Source organism: Lonchura striata, chromosome 1 (assembly GCF_050655825.1).
Source record: "Lonchura striata isolate lonStrDom1 chromosome 1, ASM5065582v1, whole genome shotgun sequence".
Classification (NCBI taxonomy): Eukaryota; Metazoa; Chordata; class Aves; order Passeriformes; family Estrildidae; genus Lonchura; species Lonchura striata.
The window spans coordinates 113,470,853-113,487,387 of record NC_140703.1 but is presented as its reverse complement, the minus strand read 5'-3'; the positions used below and the strand labels follow the sequence as shown (position 1 = coordinate 113,487,387).

At 46.6% G+C, this 16,535-nt stretch overlaps 1 protein-coding gene across 1 annotated transcript; it reads right to left on the bottom strand.

Annotated features, from left to right (window-relative positions):
- Positions 1–172: 172 nt before the first annotated feature.
- Positions 173–13,172, bottom strand: SIK1 (salt inducible kinase 1). Its single transcript, XM_021540011.3, has 13 exons — positions 12,893–13,172; positions 12,032–12,148; positions 9,387–9,450; positions 9,023–9,184; positions 8,610–8,734; positions 8,372–8,495; positions 7,235–7,458; positions 6,878–7,027; positions 6,159–6,281; positions 5,688–5,913; positions 4,736–5,011; positions 3,983–4,214; positions 173–3,204 (listed from the first exon to the last, which is right to left on the bottom strand). Exons 1-13 carry the CDS (start codon positions 13,043–13,045, stop codon positions 2,787–2,789), a joined length of 2,394 nt encoding a protein of 797 aa, XP_021395686.3. The 5' UTR covers positions 13,046–13,172; the 3' UTR covers positions 173–2,786.
- Between the last annotated feature and the right edge of the window lie 3,363 nt (positions 13,173–16,535).

Below are 16,535 nucleotides of genomic sequence, written 5' to 3'. Positions count from 1 at the left end.
TTCAGACAGATTGCCTATCAGCAAAATGCTCAATATCCCATTATCAGATTTGTGGGCCCCCCATCCCTCTTCATTTAGGATGTAATAGAAAGTGTCAGTAATGTCCTATGGACTTTGTATGCAAATCTAAGTGCACTGGGTGAAGCTACTCCACAGAATCACAGGCAGGACAACAATTTTAAAACCTTTTTTATTTAAATATTAAATAAAACACATCAACTAATCATTTTGGTGTACACCTCTCATTTTAACATAAGAAATAAAATGATTGTTCAGTCATGATAAAAAATAAACTATACATCTCAATTAAACCAATCACGTAGTGTCTTTAAATACCCTATTGCATTGCAGTCTGCAGAACAGCACTGTCAAGATATCTACAAAAAAAAAAACCCAGACTTTTAAAATGACCTCTTCTGCTCCAGCAATAATTCCAAAGAGGTTCTACAGCAATTGGAAAAGAAAAAAAAATACTATGAAAGTAAAGTGCTTGTCACTGTTCAGGACAGGAAACAAAAGAATCTGTGGCCTTTAGATCCATGGCATTAAACAAAACACAAATTGAGGAGGAAGTTCTGTGGTTTAAGTATGTGTGCTACCCCTTACAAAACTGAAGGCCAAGTTGCTGCTTTGTGACAAGCTAGTTTTGTCTTGCCCTCCACTCCAGCCATCTCCATCTCTTTTTTTGGACTGGGTTTTTTGGGGGGGTTGCTTGTTTGTTTTCTTTTAAACCCACACTACAAATGAGCGTGAGACTTTGGTGTTTTCTCTGCTGCAAGGCACCGCTCATTAACAGGAGTTCAACTCGAGCAATTTTCTGTCACTTTGAAGCTTCCAGACCATGGAGCAGCAGTGGCAAACTGGAGATGCACCAATACAGACACACAGATACAACACACAGATAAAGAGGTTGTTTATGGAGAGCCACAGACAGAGCCACATGACATCTTCAACTCTTCCTACTCCCACCAATTAACCTGGTCAATCTTTGGCTTTTTTTTTTTTCCTTTAAAAAAAACCCAAAACAACTAAACAAACCAAACAAAAAAAGAAAACCCAGAAAAACCCAAAACAGGTCTCTATATTATTTGCAAATGTGTAATACTGCAGGTTGCATGAAGCCAAGGTAACTTGAAGGCACCCTGTGTCATACTAGGGAGATGGGTCCTTTAAGCATTTAGACAGAATGCAGCTACACTCTGACACTCGGATGGCAGCTCCCAGCCAAGCTGTCTCACACTGTCTGCTCACCTGCTTCCAAAGTTTGCATGCACTCCCCAACTCATGTCTGTAGGAGCACAGCCTGTCCTCCCCTTTATACCTCAGCAAAACCTCTATTGACACCAACAGAAGTCATGTTCTGCCTCGGGAAGGGAGTTGGGGTTTATACCAGAAACACAACAGAAGCATATTACAAAATATAAAAAATAACTAGTGTTATATAGTTTTCTGCTTCCTATTTATATACATATACAGCATTAAAAACCATACGAAAAAACAGCTATCTAATGCAAAACCTCGTTTTGCTAATATGCCAAAAAACAAACCAACCAAAAACAAACACCCAAAGATTGTGCTGTTTTACTCACTTTTAATACAGTTTTGTTCAGAACAAGCTGTACTCCGTTAGAGTAGAATTCTGTTCTAGCCTATTCCTTTTGTCTTTGTCAGTATATAATTATAACCTCAATATTGCACATTTCCCCAAGAGTCAGTTCTGTTTGGACCCTGATAATGAAATGCATAAAAAACATAATTAGCAGCGGAAATAACAATGTGCAGCACTAAGAAATACCCCTCAGGCAACTTTGTAGGCAACCTCCAGGAGGGATTTTTAAAAAGAAAACCCATCCCATTACCCCACAGGTGCTGCTGCTTCCCTCCTCAGTGCCTCGGCAAGAATATGAACAAACTTAGAGTTTATAAAAAGATTCCTAAAGAATACCCAGACCAACAAAATATGGGCATGTGTGCACCTGTGTGTATGTACACACACACACCACTCTCAAACAAACATCCCTGCAAAAGACCAGGCATTATGCAATTTGGATCCTGATTATCAAGGGATACATTTCCAATAGTTACTGCTTCTGTACTAATTAGAAGGGCATGCTGAGCTTTTCCAGCTGATGTATCAAGCAAGAAGTTCACAGTTTTCATTTAAAATATGTGTATCTGGGAGGTGTGGAATGGGGATGTTGGTTCCTTTAAATAAAATGAGTGTTAACAGGAGGGAAAAGGAAAAACAACAAATGGCAATGCTTCCATTTTTGTCTCCTATGAATGCATAATGCTGCATGCCACTGGTTTTCTGTTTATTTTTTTTTTTTAAAGAGGTAATCATCTTCACAAACCCATAAATGAATATTGTGAAAAAGGGAGGCTCTGGTCCCTTCTTTGAAAAGCCTCTCCCTGCTGTGTCACCACTACTGACAGCTGCTAATCTTGCATAACAGCAGAGCTGTATTGGTCTGACTTGAGTACAGTACCGAAGAGTTCTTCCCCAACCACATCCCTCCCTGCCCCCACAAATGCCCCACCCATCTGCCCCATCATTATTTTTTTTTTTCCTTTAAAAAAACAAAAAACCAGTTTCTATTCGTATTTGTTCAGTGCAAGAATAGTAGAAGCAAAAAGACATACATATTGCTTGTTTCAGTCCTATAAAGTTGCCTGCTTTACCAGGCAGCCTCTTCACATACTTCAAAATTTATTGCTTCTGAGAGTCACTCGTCCCCACGCCGCCAGTGGTGAAAGCTCCCCGCAAGGAGAGCGGCCCGAAGCTCTCACTTGACCAGCACGAACTTGCCCAGCTGGCTGGCAGTCAGGTCCTCCATCTCGCAGTCCCCGTGCTGCAGGGCGACGCCGTCGTAGCCCGGCGAGGGCGCGGAGAAGCTCTGCTGCTGGGAGAAGCCGGCGGCCAGCGGGGGCACGGCGCCGCTGATGTACAGCTGCGTGTCCAGCAGGTGAGCGGCCGACGACACCGGGGACACGCTCACCCCGAACAAGTGAGGTTGGAGCAGCTGGCTGCTGCCAGCGAAGGCCAGCTCAAAGGAGTTCTCTCTTTGCAGCTCTGACAGCAGAATGGAGTTGGAGGCTTTGCAGGTACCTGGCCCGTCAGAGGAGGGGAAGCTGCTTGCTGCAGGTGTGTGGGAGTGGGGACAAGCTGTTTGGAGTAGTTGGTGATGCTGGAACTGGAGCATTCTGAACAAAATCCAGGCGGGAAGAGGTTAATTTGCATTGCTAGGATAATTCCATGTTCTATTCTTTCCTTTCTTGCCCCTAACCTTGACCATAACTTTCCCCTTTGTTTCCTTCTCTCTATCAGACCTCTCCTTACCCCAGCCAGTACAATCAAAGCAAGCTGCCCGTGCCAGACTCTCCCTCATTCTGTAGAGGGCAACTGTCACAACCAAGTTTATCTGGTCACGATTTGGCCACCTAATAATAGATGTTCTAGAGACAACGTGTGCAGATAAACCGGAAGCTCAATTTTCCATCTTGCTTCTATGGGAATTAAGAGGTGCCACCACATATGACATTTGAGGCCACTGGAACTGTGCCTCCTTTGTGGGCTGTAACTTTTCCAAATTACAAGGGCTCACTTCCTTGCCATGGGAAAATTACAGGAGGAGGCAGAGAAGGAAAGAAATCATTCCCAAAACTAACAAAGAAAAACACAGCTTGCAGTAGGGAGAAGCAATGTTTTCCCCCACACTACCAAACTGCTTCTCAATTCAGCAACCTCCAAATATTTGAACATCGAGATTTTTGAGTGGAATTGCACGTCCTCTGTTACATGTGCCAGGGCAGGAAGCCACAAAGGAAGCCAAGCAGTTTACCCACTGCCACACAGCAAAGATGGACGACAGGAACCCCCAGTGACCAAACCCCCAACCTCTTCTGCTGTGTTTACCCCTCCTTGCCTACCCTTAACGCAAAGTAAACACCAAATGAAAAGGCACCAAAGCTCCTCCCTCACCTCTGCTGCTGCAGCACCTCCTCCAGGAGGCTTCTCCCCTCTCTGCTGCTCCCGCTGCTGCTGTACATGCAGGTGCTGGGCTGCGTGTGCTGGAAAGGGCTCATGGCACTCCTTGCTGCCCGAGAGGAGGAGGACTGACACACCTGCCGAGCAAAGCCTTTGATTTTATTCAAGCCGAGGAACCCCTTGGCTCGAGCGTTCTTCCGCAGCTGCTGCCTAAAAGCCTTCAAGCCTGTGGGACACGAGGAAAAGAAATGCACTTTAATCCTCCTCAGCGTTTGCCTACAGTACAGATCAGCTTTTCTGGGCACTGCCTTCCTGGGTGTGGGAACTGGGCTAGAAGAGACCCAACGTTCACCCTCTGCCTGGTGGCCAGAGCAGGATTTAGGTAATGGAACAGGGGCTGGGACAGCTGCACCCTTGTGTAGATGGACATGCGTGGCAAAGGGAAAGCCTGAGAGAAATCATGACGTTGTACACTCCATATTTTAGGAGGAAGGTGGAGCCTACCATCCCACTCACGGCAGCAGAAATATCTCCATGGGCAGGCTGAATCAGTGGCTGAGAACCTTTCCTCCAGGCACCTTCCCCAGGGCATCCCACCCTCCCTCAGGGCCCATGAACACGAGAGGCAGAATATCCAAGTGTCCAGCCACAGTATAACAAGGGCAGCAAGTCTCCCTGCACCCTACCCTTTCCCAGTGGCTGTTGGGAGGGTGCAATTCCTCAGCAACAAAGCCAGGAAGGCATTACCTTGAGTTAATGAGGTATCAGATGCTCTCCTTCCTTCTTGGAAGCTGACAGGCAGGAGAGAAGCACCTCCCATGCAGCCCTGGGCTTGTAACACGGGAGCGTCAGACTGGGAAGCGAGGAAAGGAGACGTCATCCTCGCTGTGGCCGGGCTCCCCGTCATTACTTGACCTGCCAAACAGCTGCTCAGGGCCACTGAGCTGTCATTTGAAGATGAAGTAAGGCAGCTGTCTGAGCTAGTTCCCTCTGTGGGGCTGGCAGAGGAGGAAATGACTATACCTATGGAAGGGAAGGAAGGAGAGAAAGAACATTCCCAAGATGAATACAGGAAGGAACAAACATGACATCAGAGCCTTCTGCCCACCTACACTGGCACTAATAAACAGCCTCGAGCTGGAGAGGTGTCCAGCAACTCCTGTTGTCCCAGGGCTTGACTCCAGCAAGAGGTCATCAACAAATAACCTCAGTTTGGGCTCCCGTCCAGCTGGCAGGACTAAGCCAGCAACACCAGCATCACCAGGCTGTGCTGGATCAGGCACGCAGCGTTTCTTTAGCACAACCAGGACGATTGTTTTGTGAACAGTTGTGCTTATTTAGTTGGTTCACAAACCAAATACAATCAGTGAGGTGTTTTTTGTTAAATTCAGGCCCTTTCTCCTCCCCCAGTACAACAGCAGAAGCAAGCAGACCAGGTTTGTGACCTGCTTGTGAGCATGCTCCCCTCTGAAGAGATTTAGGTGAAATACAACAGCACAACTCCTCTTTCCTAAGGGCCCTGCTTATCTTTAGGAAGACAGAACTGCGGAGGGGAAAGTACAAACCTCTTTTCTAGGCTTTCCTACCCCAGTCAAGGTAAAATCAGCACGCTCTCCCTCAGCATTTGGCTCTGTGGCACTCCTTCTCTGCTCTTTTCCCCTACCTACAGACATCCTTCATCTCTCTCAGACTTACTTACATGGAGGGACATGCTGATAGAAATGGGTGGTCACTTCAGCCAGGGTGTGCCTCCTGCTGGTGTTGCTAGGGATGCAGATGGGGTGGTCAAATGCCTTAATTTCATCTTCTAGCTCCTTCTCTTGCCTCACTTCCTCACTGATGGTGGTCTCCAGCAGGCTGTTCGGGGAGATGGAGCGGTTCCGGAAGAGCCCGTTGAAGTTGGTATCCACAGGGAAGAATACAGGCTGGAAAACATGCCAGATCACAGACTTTAGGGTCTTTTCCTAATTTCTGTACTACCTTTTAATACTCTCCACAATTCTGTGGCATGTCTTCCGTAGGAATATTGTTTGAGAGGCTACGTGACAATGTGCCCAAATGCCAAACAAAACATAGGAGAGAGAGAACAAAAGTCACAACCCCCATTGTTGTGGATTGGCAGAACAATGAAAAAAAAGAAGCAACACAGAGTTTAGCAGGGAATACCAACCTGTAATGGATTGCTTATGTCACAGTCCATTTCTGCCTGCAAAGATGGCTGAATCAGGCTCTGAGGTTGCTGGTAAAGCAGAGATGATCGCAGGGTTTCACTAGTGAGACTGTCCTGAGGCATCTGGAGAGAAAGCAATGCACAGAAGCCATCACACACACTGCAGTTCCACGTGACTTTTCAGATACCAGAGAGTCACAAAATTTCAGAGACACCTTCCCTGCAAGCTCTCTCCTCATGCTTTCTATGAAAATGAACAAAGCTAATCTATCAATGCCAACACAAACACAGAACTCCTCCTCCTAAGTAAGGCAATTTAACTGGAAGCGCAATTTGCAAAGGCACCCAAACCACGCTTTAAAAGGGGTGGGGGCGAAAAAAATAAAATGAATGTCAGAAAAACACATTAAGTGACTCATGGACTACTTCTGAAGAACCTACAGGATATGCAACAAAGAAGCATAACCAAGCCATGCCTAAAAGGGCAGATTTCCCTGAGAAGTTTAATCCTGTGGCTCATTATTGACCTGCACTGGAGGTAGACTATTCTTTGGACCATGACCCGCGGTCACTTCCTAGGAAACAGAGCATTAATATTCACTCAGCCTCCTGCTGAAGAACAGCAGGCTGTGTCCTGTCGGAGGGCACTGCTATCAGAACTGGTTTTCAGAAGCTTGGCAGCTACATGGAAAGGGAGATCCAAAGGTGCCTCTCCTCACCTCGGCGTTGGTGATCTCGGAGCTCCTGGGCCGCGGCTGCCGGCCGGCTGCTGGCCGAGCGGACACCTGGCTGCTCCGGTACTCCTTGAGGCGCTCCAGGAGCAGGTAATAAATGGCAGCAAAATGGTTGTAGCTGCTGTTCTGCAGAGACTGGAAGACATTGGAAGGGCCTTTTGAATTACAGGATGCAAGCAGACAAAACCCATCACTAAGGGTTCGGAGTAGCACACTCAAAAAACCACGCAAAATCCGGAAGGGCAGTGAAGATTTTATGCTGTGACACCAGATCAAGGCCAGTCACTGAATGACTGCAGCACTGGTGGTCACTGGAGATGGATCTAAAGGGCAAGAACTCACCTCCACAGTCCTCTGCCTGTCGATGCCAAGGGTTTGCATGATGCCAAGGACCTGCTCGTTGTAGTCGCCCAGATTGGAGTTGTAGTTTTGCATGGAGAAGCACAAGGACTGCTGCTGCTGAAGGGAGGGGTCAGCCTGCATCCACTTGTGCTGCTTTATCTGGGAGATGGTTATCCGCTTGGTTGGGTCCACAACCAGCATCCGTCGGATTAGTGTTTCACAGTCTGGGTGACAAAAACAAACTCATGAGCAAGGGGCAAAACGTAACAGCCCAGTCCCAGGTCACTGCTAAGAACACTTCCCAGCAACAGTGTAAGATGCCTATGAAAACAGGATCTGACTGTCAGATATTCCAGACAGCACAAGAGATGTTCACATTCATATGACAAAAACAACATGTCACTGCAGGAAATGAAGCTATACTGGATACCAGGTGGCCTTGCACCTTGTACAAGAGCTGGTCTTGAGAGGATGCAGGTTTGATGGCATTACATGCACATAAAAATAAGTCAGATCTTAGTACAGAACCCCATCACATACAACTTCCTGGTCCTGGCCCTAAAGTGCTTATTTACTTATAACCAGGAAATAAAGCTGTTCATGGCTATAACTGATAAACTTCAGACCTCAGCAGATAATCTCCACGTGACAACAGAGGCACGTTCACTCAGTTTGGAAACCAAATCAGAGAGAGGTGATAACACTCTTCACTTTCATGTTTCTCATCAGACTGTTGGAGTTCTCAGGAAACACTGCTGAGTCCCACTGTTCCTGCTCTCCTTGGCAGCACAGCCCACTGGAATACAACCCTTCAGCATAGCTAAAATATCTTAGGAGAACTAGACCTATGTCAGCATTGCAGGCTAGTCTCATTAAAATCCTGTCTCCTCCCTTTTCTGAGCAATTATTTCTCCAACTAGGGAGTCGAGTATTTTTATGATCCATAGGGATATTCTAAGAAAGGAAACTACAGCTTTTTAGATGCACCACAAAGCAGATCCCAGAAAAGAAAACATCTTCTGCCCTACAGAAACCACTAGAGACACAAAAGCAAAATAATTGCCAGCTGCAAACTGCATAGCTCCTCCTTTGTAGCACCTGTTTTAACATTAAGGATCTGAAAAAAAGAAAAAGCACCTTCAGACATGAAGTATGGGATGCGGAACCGCCCCTCCAGCACTCTTTGCCTCAGAGTTGGTAAATTGGGTCCATCAAAAGGCAGAGAACCGCAGACAAGGACGTACAGAACTACCCCAAGGCTCTGCCAATAAAAAAGAGCACAGCACATGAGTGACTCCAGGAAGAACAATGATTCTGAAGGCCCGCAGACCCTCACAAGGTGTGAAACGTAGTTTCTGAGGAATAGCAAGCTCACCCATATATCAAGGTGAGGGCCTTCATATTCTTTGCCTTCGAAAACTTCTGGAGCTGCATAGGGTGGGCTTCCACACCAAGTGGAGAGGGGCTCTCCCGACTTGTAAAAGTTTCCAAAGCCAAAGTCTGAAATAAAGGTGAAAATCTTGGGTAGCACAACACTCAACCACATACTAGTATTTCAGAAGTAGCAGAAAATTGAGAGAAAGGAACAGATGTGTTGCTTTGTTTTCTGCCTATTAATTTAAGCTATCCCCTTCTGTTCACAAAATCTGTTCCAAGAAATATCTGTAACTATTGTTTTATTTTCACTCGCAGAAATACAAACACATTTACAGGATCATCCTAAGGAAGCCCAATGTCGAAACAACATGCCTGAAGTCCTTTATAAAGTGATCTCCTATTTCCTATTACCTGCTAATTTGATATTCATGTTAGCATCCAGCAGGAGGTTCTCTGTTTTGAGATCCCTGTGCACGATGTGGTGGCTGTGACAATATTCCACTGCTGAGAGAATCTGCCAGAACTTCTTCCGTGCTTCGCTCTCGCTCAAGTGCCCGTTGGAGGTCAGGTGATCTGCGAGTCAAAACCAGAGAGGATTTAGAAACACCCCGAGGAAATTTTTCATAATCCTGCAGGTGCTGCCCTTGCTGTTTGACAGCTGGCAACACAAGCCCTAGGTTTTTTAATCAGAATATATCTGTTACTCAGGAATGACAAAAATAAAGCCATGGTTTCTAAATTTAAGGAACTTTGAGCTCCATCAGTGAGGACTTACCAAACATTTCTCCATTCTTTGCAAACTCAGTAACAATGTACAGCATATCCTTTGTCTCCATAACCTGTGAAGACATGAGAGAGCATGATTAAAAAAAAAAAAAAAAAAAAAAAAAGCAGCAGAGCTCTATGGTTTCATTTATTTTTCTATGTGAATTCTCAAATTCAAATTTATATTTGCTGCAGCAGCTGGCAGTAAAAGCATCTCATTTTGCACCACAGAGTTCTTTCCAAGCAAACTGGTAATGAAAAAGATAACAAATCAAAGCTTATGTGCCTACATTATACAATGGCTTGCCAGGCCATTGTTCTTCTCACCATTACCAAGCTACCTAATCTCTGAAAGAGAGCAGATGAGCGTTTAGATAATTTCATACACTCCCCTTTTGTTAAAATATGCATATATATTTTTACAATTAACATTACATACTTTGAGCATGCAAAGAGGTTTATCTAAAGTTGTCTTTGTTTCAAGGCTAGTGGGGGCTCAGATCAGCAGACAAAGCAAGAAGTGGTATCAGATCCCCTGCTCCTGCTTGGAGTTGGCTGGGACATGGGGAGCCTCCTGTGCAAGTGATAACAGGCTGCTGTTTGTGTAACAGCAGCGCTTGATGCACATCAACAACTGTCAATGTATTGCCTATCAATCCAGTATCAACCTGCTTTGATATTTTACAATATTTGCCTTTGGAGGAAAATAAAGAATAACTAAAATCCAAATAATGAATGAGAAATGCTGAGCGTTTCGAAGTTCATCGTCAGTTGCCACAGCACACCTTTGAAATGTTGCATTTCAGAATACAACATTTCCCTGAAAACATTTCCCTCTCAAGGAGCAGATACTTTGTTTTGGAAGCAGGAGGCTCACAACAGGTTAACAATCCAAAAAGCCTCAATTCTACTTCAAAGGCTGTAACTTCCAGGCTCCCAACATGTAACCTTTTTCAAAGACTCTTGTCCTCCCCTCACTACAAGTACACACAGACACGAAATGAAAATAAACAAACAAGGAGCAAAGGAAGAGAGGTTCCCAGTTTAAAAAACTGAAGGAAAGTGTTCTGGGAAAGTTGCCAGCTGAATGAAATTAAGACGCGGTGCTGAAACTAAAACAATGATGAAATAATACAAGAACACACACCCTACTTTGGTATGTCAACTAATTCCATCTCTGCTTCTCAGCCTCCATCAAACAGGTAAAGCATCAGTTACAACAACAAAGAAAAGAAAACTTCACTGAAAAGAAATTATGGTCCACTACCAACGTCATTTGCTGCATCAAGTGAAGTGGTTCAACGAGATGGAATTTAACCTGCTTCTCTAAATGCTCTGAAACAGTATTTTCACCCACATCATTCCACTGAAATGAACTCAACCGAACTGTTAGAATGTTTCTGTATGTCCTATACTGCCCCTGGGCATCCCTGACGTCAGCCCTTAACACAGAATCATTTTTGTTATGATGGGTAACACTATAAATACAAACACTTCATGTGTGTCAAGGTCTTTTAAAATAATGCCTTGCCTATGCACCTCCCTTACTGGCTCTTCAGCCTTACATGTTAATTAAACTTTTTTTTCTTTTTTTTTAATTAAGCTAACAAACCCAGGAGTAAGATCGCAGCTGATAATAGTGTTTACTACTGCACATGGACTTTCAGACCTGCTGCTTCATCCATCTCCACCTTTCTCCCCTCTGCCCTTTTAGACAGGTCCAGAAAGACTGATACCTCTGCCCTGCTCATGGCAGGGGCTTGCACCAGATGACCTTTAAAGGTCCCTTCCAACCCAAACTGTTCTGTCATCATCTTCTTCTAAAATCCACAAGGCATTATTTTAATGATTAAGAGGAACTTACACCAAAGGCTACTTAGATCTAATGTTTAGAATTTGCAAAGCAGTCCTTGCTCACAAGACAAATGTGATCCTGCTTTCTGCACAACACATTAATTCGTTCCCACGGTTAAAAATATCCAACAGTGCAGAAACTAAACAAATCTAAACCGAAATTCATGTTGTGAAATTCTGCAGGGGAAAGATACTTAAAATTCACTTTCAAAACTACACAAACTGCACCAGAACAACCAAACAGGTGATTTTTTTGCCATATTCTAAGATACCAATATTTACCACCTTTTCCTTTTTCATTAATCTAATTCTTTGATTAAGTTTCCACTTAGACTTTCTGCTTAGATCTATTTGGTTTGATTGTTGGCGATTTTAAATCCCTTCCACTTAAGGCAAACTCAACTTTAGTGCTTCCTTCTCTACCACCCAATGTGAGTTTAAGTCTTCCTCTTATCTAAAGCACGTAAGAAGTTCCAGTCCTCTAAACGGGGAAAAGCAGATAGGAAAAGCAAGTTAATCATAGAAGTTCAGCTAACCCGTTCCTCAGTCTGAAACAAACGTCAGCCTGGTTTCAACTGTAGATTTTACAGTGCATTTTGTCACAAAGTTGTCTAATACCAGAATCTTGTTCAAAGAATGAAGAATGACTTTGAAGACACCCAGTTTACTTCAAACGGTTTTCAAAAAGTATTTCAGTATTTCGATATGCTTTCCCTCTACAAGTATTAGATGCAAAAATCACATGCAAGAGACCACAAGCATATTTTATCTACGTGCTGCACTTCAAAGGTGGACTCTTACCTGATATAGCTTGATAATGTGGGGATGATTCAAAAGCTTCATTATCTGAACTTCTCTATAAATCTTCTCCAGATTGCTTGGGTCTAACCTTGTTTTGTCTATTATTTTTATTGCAACCTGCAAATTTAAATAATAACAAAACAACCTCAGGTATTATAAAACAGGTACTCTCACTGTTAAGAGATCTTAAAAAAAGAAAAAAAAGACACACCCCTGCACAAACACACCACTCACAAAATCCAAGTAAAGCAGCTTTCAAAGTAGCTTTTAAAGCACAGACTTGACAAAGCTGATCCTGTTTTTCTGAACTGCACAGAATTTACGGCACAGAACATTTTCGTTTTTCTTTTCTACGTCAAAGGATTACACGTAAGGTAGCGAACAGAACTGCAGAAATTAGCACTGGACAGGATTCTGTAAATCTTTTAATCCGTCCCATGCCAGTGAAAAACAGATTCCTGCAACAGACTATCTCCTGCTCTAGTGACTGAGGCGGTTTTGACATGCACCAGAAATATAAATACGGCTGCACACCCAGGAAAAAAATAAAAAAATTCTGGAAATAAGAGCACAGGTTCTTTGTTCTTGAGGACCACTGAATGAAAAAAAAAAAAAATTAAAAAAAAAAATAAAAAACAACCAAAAACGTCTGAAGACTTCAAGAGCTCCTTAATTTTTCCCGGCGTTTTCATCAAACTGAGAGCAACTCAACGAAGCTACAGCAACGCTCTCAACTGCGGGAGCTGGGGTGGGTTTTTTTTGCGCGTGTCCCTGCCGAGTTTTGATTCTGCACAGCGGGAAAACTCGCCGCGCCGCGGGGCCCCGCGGAGCCGCCCGCCAGCGGCGGCCCCTCGCACCCACCTGCGTCTTGGTCACCCTGTGCCGGGCCAGCTTGACCACGGCGAAGTTGCCCTTCCCCAGCGTCCTCTCGATGTCGTAGAAGCCGACTCGCAGGGGCCGCTGCTGGCCGTGCGCGGCCGCGGGCGCCGAGGCGAACTCCGACATGATCACCATGGCTCAGGCCGGGCAGCGCCTCAGCGCCGGCGGCACCCGCGCCGCGCCTGCACGGCCCGGCAGCGCAGCGCCCGGCGGAGCGGCCGCGGAGCCGCTCGCACCTGCGGGCGGAGCGCGGTGTGCGGGCGGGCGGGCCCGCGCGCGGGAGGCAGTGCGGCGGGCCGAGCGCGCTCCGGGGGGCGGGCGGCGCCGCTCGGCCCGGCCCCCCGCCCGGCCCGCCCCGCGCCTCCGTCCGCGCACCGCCCTCCCCGCCCGCCTCTTCCCCCCGCCCACCGCCGAAAGCCGAGACGGGCCCATTGACGTCAGTTTGACGCCAGCGAGACGCGCGGCCGGGCGCGGGGCTGGAGGGGAGCGGAGACACCGGGACGTTGCCAGGGAACGGGCGGCGCTGACGCGGGCGCTGATGGAGCCGTCGCCCGGGAGACCCGGGGGGGCGGTGACGTCAGGGCGGAGGGAGGCCGGGATGCACGGGGGGGTCCGGGGGTCTCCTGCCCGCCCCCGGCCCGGCCCGGCCCGGCCCGGCCCGGCTCTCCCGCCGGGGTCGCTCCCCGGAGCGGCGGCGGCTCCCGGCGGGGCGTCCCCGCAGCGCGACTGCGGCCCCGCCCCGGCGGCAGCGCCGGGCGCCGTGACCGCCCGGTGGCCGCCGCTGCTGCCCCGGTGTCCCCTGCCGCCGAGGCACCTCTGGCGCGGTGGGATGGGGAAGTCCCGCTGGCAGTGGGAAAAGCGCGGCTGCAGCCCTGCGGGGCAGCGTTTGTCCCCGATCCCGAGGCACGGGGGGGCTGTGGATGCGCTGCGCCCTTTGCACCGGTGCCTGCAGCGGGGAACGGACCCGCCTTCCCCTGCGCACGGCCGGGCTCCCTGGCCCTGCTTTCCAGGCTGTGATGGAGGGCATGCTGCAGAGTATCCCCTCAAGGGCTGGGGACACATCGATCTGGGGACAGCAGCCCTCTGGTCCACCAGCTGGGCACTGACAGCAGCAAAAGTAATAATAAAGACTATATATATATATAAAAATATATATAGGAGTGTGTATATATATAAAATCACAGAATGGTTTGCGTTGGAAGAGACTGTAAAGATCCTTCAGTTAGTTCCCTGCCGTGGGCAGGGATGCCTTCCATTAGACCAGGTTGCTCAGAGCCTCATCCCACCTCACCCTGAACACCTCCAGGGATGGGGCAGCCCCAGCTTTTCTGGGCAAACTGTGCCACGGCCTCACTACCCTCACAGTAAAGAATTTCTTCCTGATATCTAACCTAAACACACGCTGCATCAATTTGAAGCCATTGCCCCTTGTCCTGTCACTCCAGGTCCTTGTAAATAGTCTGTCTCCATCAATTCTTGCCTGCTTCCTTCAGGTACTGGAAGGCTGCAATTAGGTCACCCTGAAGCTTCTTTTTTCCAGCCTGAACAATCCCAATTCTCTCAGCCTTTGCTCATAGTAGAGGTGCTCCATCCCTCTGATCGTCTTGGTGGCCTCTTCCAGGCTCTCCAATATTTGTGCAGCCCTGTGATACTATTCCAACGCAACACTCAGAATACACCTGCAGTGTATACACCTGCAGTGTATTCTGAGTGTTTAATTTCTGAGTATTTCATTATCTCTGTATTTCATTATCCCTGGTCAGTGTGGAAGTGAGGCTTGGGAAGTTTCCCTTTGGCACACCAAGGCTTAAGGATGTTGTTATAGGATTGAACCTCAGCCAAGAGTCTCCTCTCAAGGTCAGATGTGAAAAAGCAGATGCACAGGGTTCAAAACAGAGAGATCATCAGCCTCCACGCAGCAGGTGACCAAAATGCTTGTACACTTGGAGTCAAAATCCATTCTAGTCTCAAAAATAAGTCTTGAATGATGCCTGCCATATCTATTTTTCAGCTTTATCTTCTCTATTGCAGTCAGTCTAGGCTCTTTCCAGACAGGTAGTTCTTCAGTCAGGAGATGTGTTTCTGACTGGAAAACTCTCCCTCTTAATCTGAGCCTCTCCCCTGACCATCACAACCCATGACAGTGGGAGGTGACCCTCCTCTTCCATCCGGGGGCACCATATAAATTAGATTTGCCAGACTACTGGAAATAAGGTAGAAAAGTTGCAGCTCTGCTTCACCCTGAAATTTCAAAGCACTTGGTAAAAATCTCTTCAAAGAGAAGACGGAGAGGAGATCTAATCAATACATACAAATATGTCCAAGGTGACAGCCAAGAGAATGGTCCCAGATTCTTCAGTGGTGCCCAGAGTCAGGATGAGGAGCAATGGCCATAGAATAAACCACAAGAAATTCCACCTCAGCATGGGGAAGAATTTCTTTCCATGGAGGTGGCAGAGCTCTGGAACAGCTGCCCAGGGAGGGAGTGGAGTGTCCCTCTCTGGAGACATTCCAGAGCCATCTGGACACATTCCTGTGTCACTGCTCTGGGTGACACTGCCTTGGCAGGGGGATGCACTGGGTGATCTCCAGAGGTCACTCCATCCCTGAATAGTCTGTGATTCTGAGATAGTTTTCACTTGTTGTTGACATTCTCCTTAAGGTCTTGAATGACTCCTAGAGGGTTCAAGATAGACGTGATAAGGGAGGAAAGCAAGCTTTTTGTCAATTTTTGTAATTTTCAAGGTGAGATGAGGAAGATGTGGTGTTCTGCATAAATCAAATTGCATGATCCATGAGCTGTGTATCATCAACGTGCTTGAGAGAGATCTGTCAGAATGTTTTAGTGAAGTATTAGTGTGTACACTGCAGGCTTTTTCTCTTCGAAAAAATGGAGAAATAACACCTTAAATGAATGCCCAAACTTTGTTTTTACACAGAACCCAGGCTGTCCCAACGCTTGCTTTCTGTGAGCAGGCAGGCTGGCATTCTTCAGGGCTTGAATGGAGCTGGGAGAGGGCAGAGCTGGTGGTCAGGAGCTGAAGGACAGGAGCTGCTTCCATGGTGTGACCCAAGTCATGGGACTGCTGTGGCATGTGCTGGAGAGAGGAGAATAGCACAGAGCCAGCCTGGGCTATTGTAGCATTCAATTAGTGCTTACACAGTGCCTTGAATAACTCACATGAAAAGCTGACTTATTATTATTGTTATTATTGTTATTATTAAGCTAACAGTATATTCTCTGCGGAGCTCATGGAGAGGAGGTGACACACAAACAGCACATATAGTAGCAGCTGCATGTGAACAGTGCCCCAGGAGTTATAAAGAAAAAAATTACCTTAATAACGGTTCCTCTGCTGTGGTGGGATTTTCCTCCCTTTAATTATAGTTGCTGCTTTCATTTGAAATTGATTAAGTGTTTTAGGATGGCAAACAGAGCTGGTCTTTTTAGAAAGAACGTTCAAAGACATTCAGACCCAGCTAGGAGTGGAACATTTTTGTTTCTTTTTAAAGGACTCAGAATTCCTTTCTTCCAAAATGGGAAGAGGATGACTGGATTTGGTGCTCTCCAGAACATCTCACCATTTTCCCATACTAAGGAGAGGTGGACACATGTGCCGTGGGA

What these genes read in the sequence shown, in the direction of transcription:
- SIK1 (XM_021540011.3), bottom strand. Translation starts at nt 13,045, where the DNA reads ATGGTGATCATGTCGGAGTTCGCCTCGGCGCCCGCGGCCGCGCACGGC. An exon ending in ACAGGGTGACCAAGACGCAG is followed by an intron (nt 12,149 to 12,892) that starts GTGGGTGCGAGG and finishes TTAAATTTGCAG; the next exon opens with GTTGCAATAAAAATAATAGA. An exon ending in CCCATACTTCATGTCTGAAG is followed by an intron (nt 7,459 to 8,371) that starts GTGCTTTTTCTT and finishes TTTGTCACCCAG; the next exon opens with ACTGTGAAACACTAATCCGA.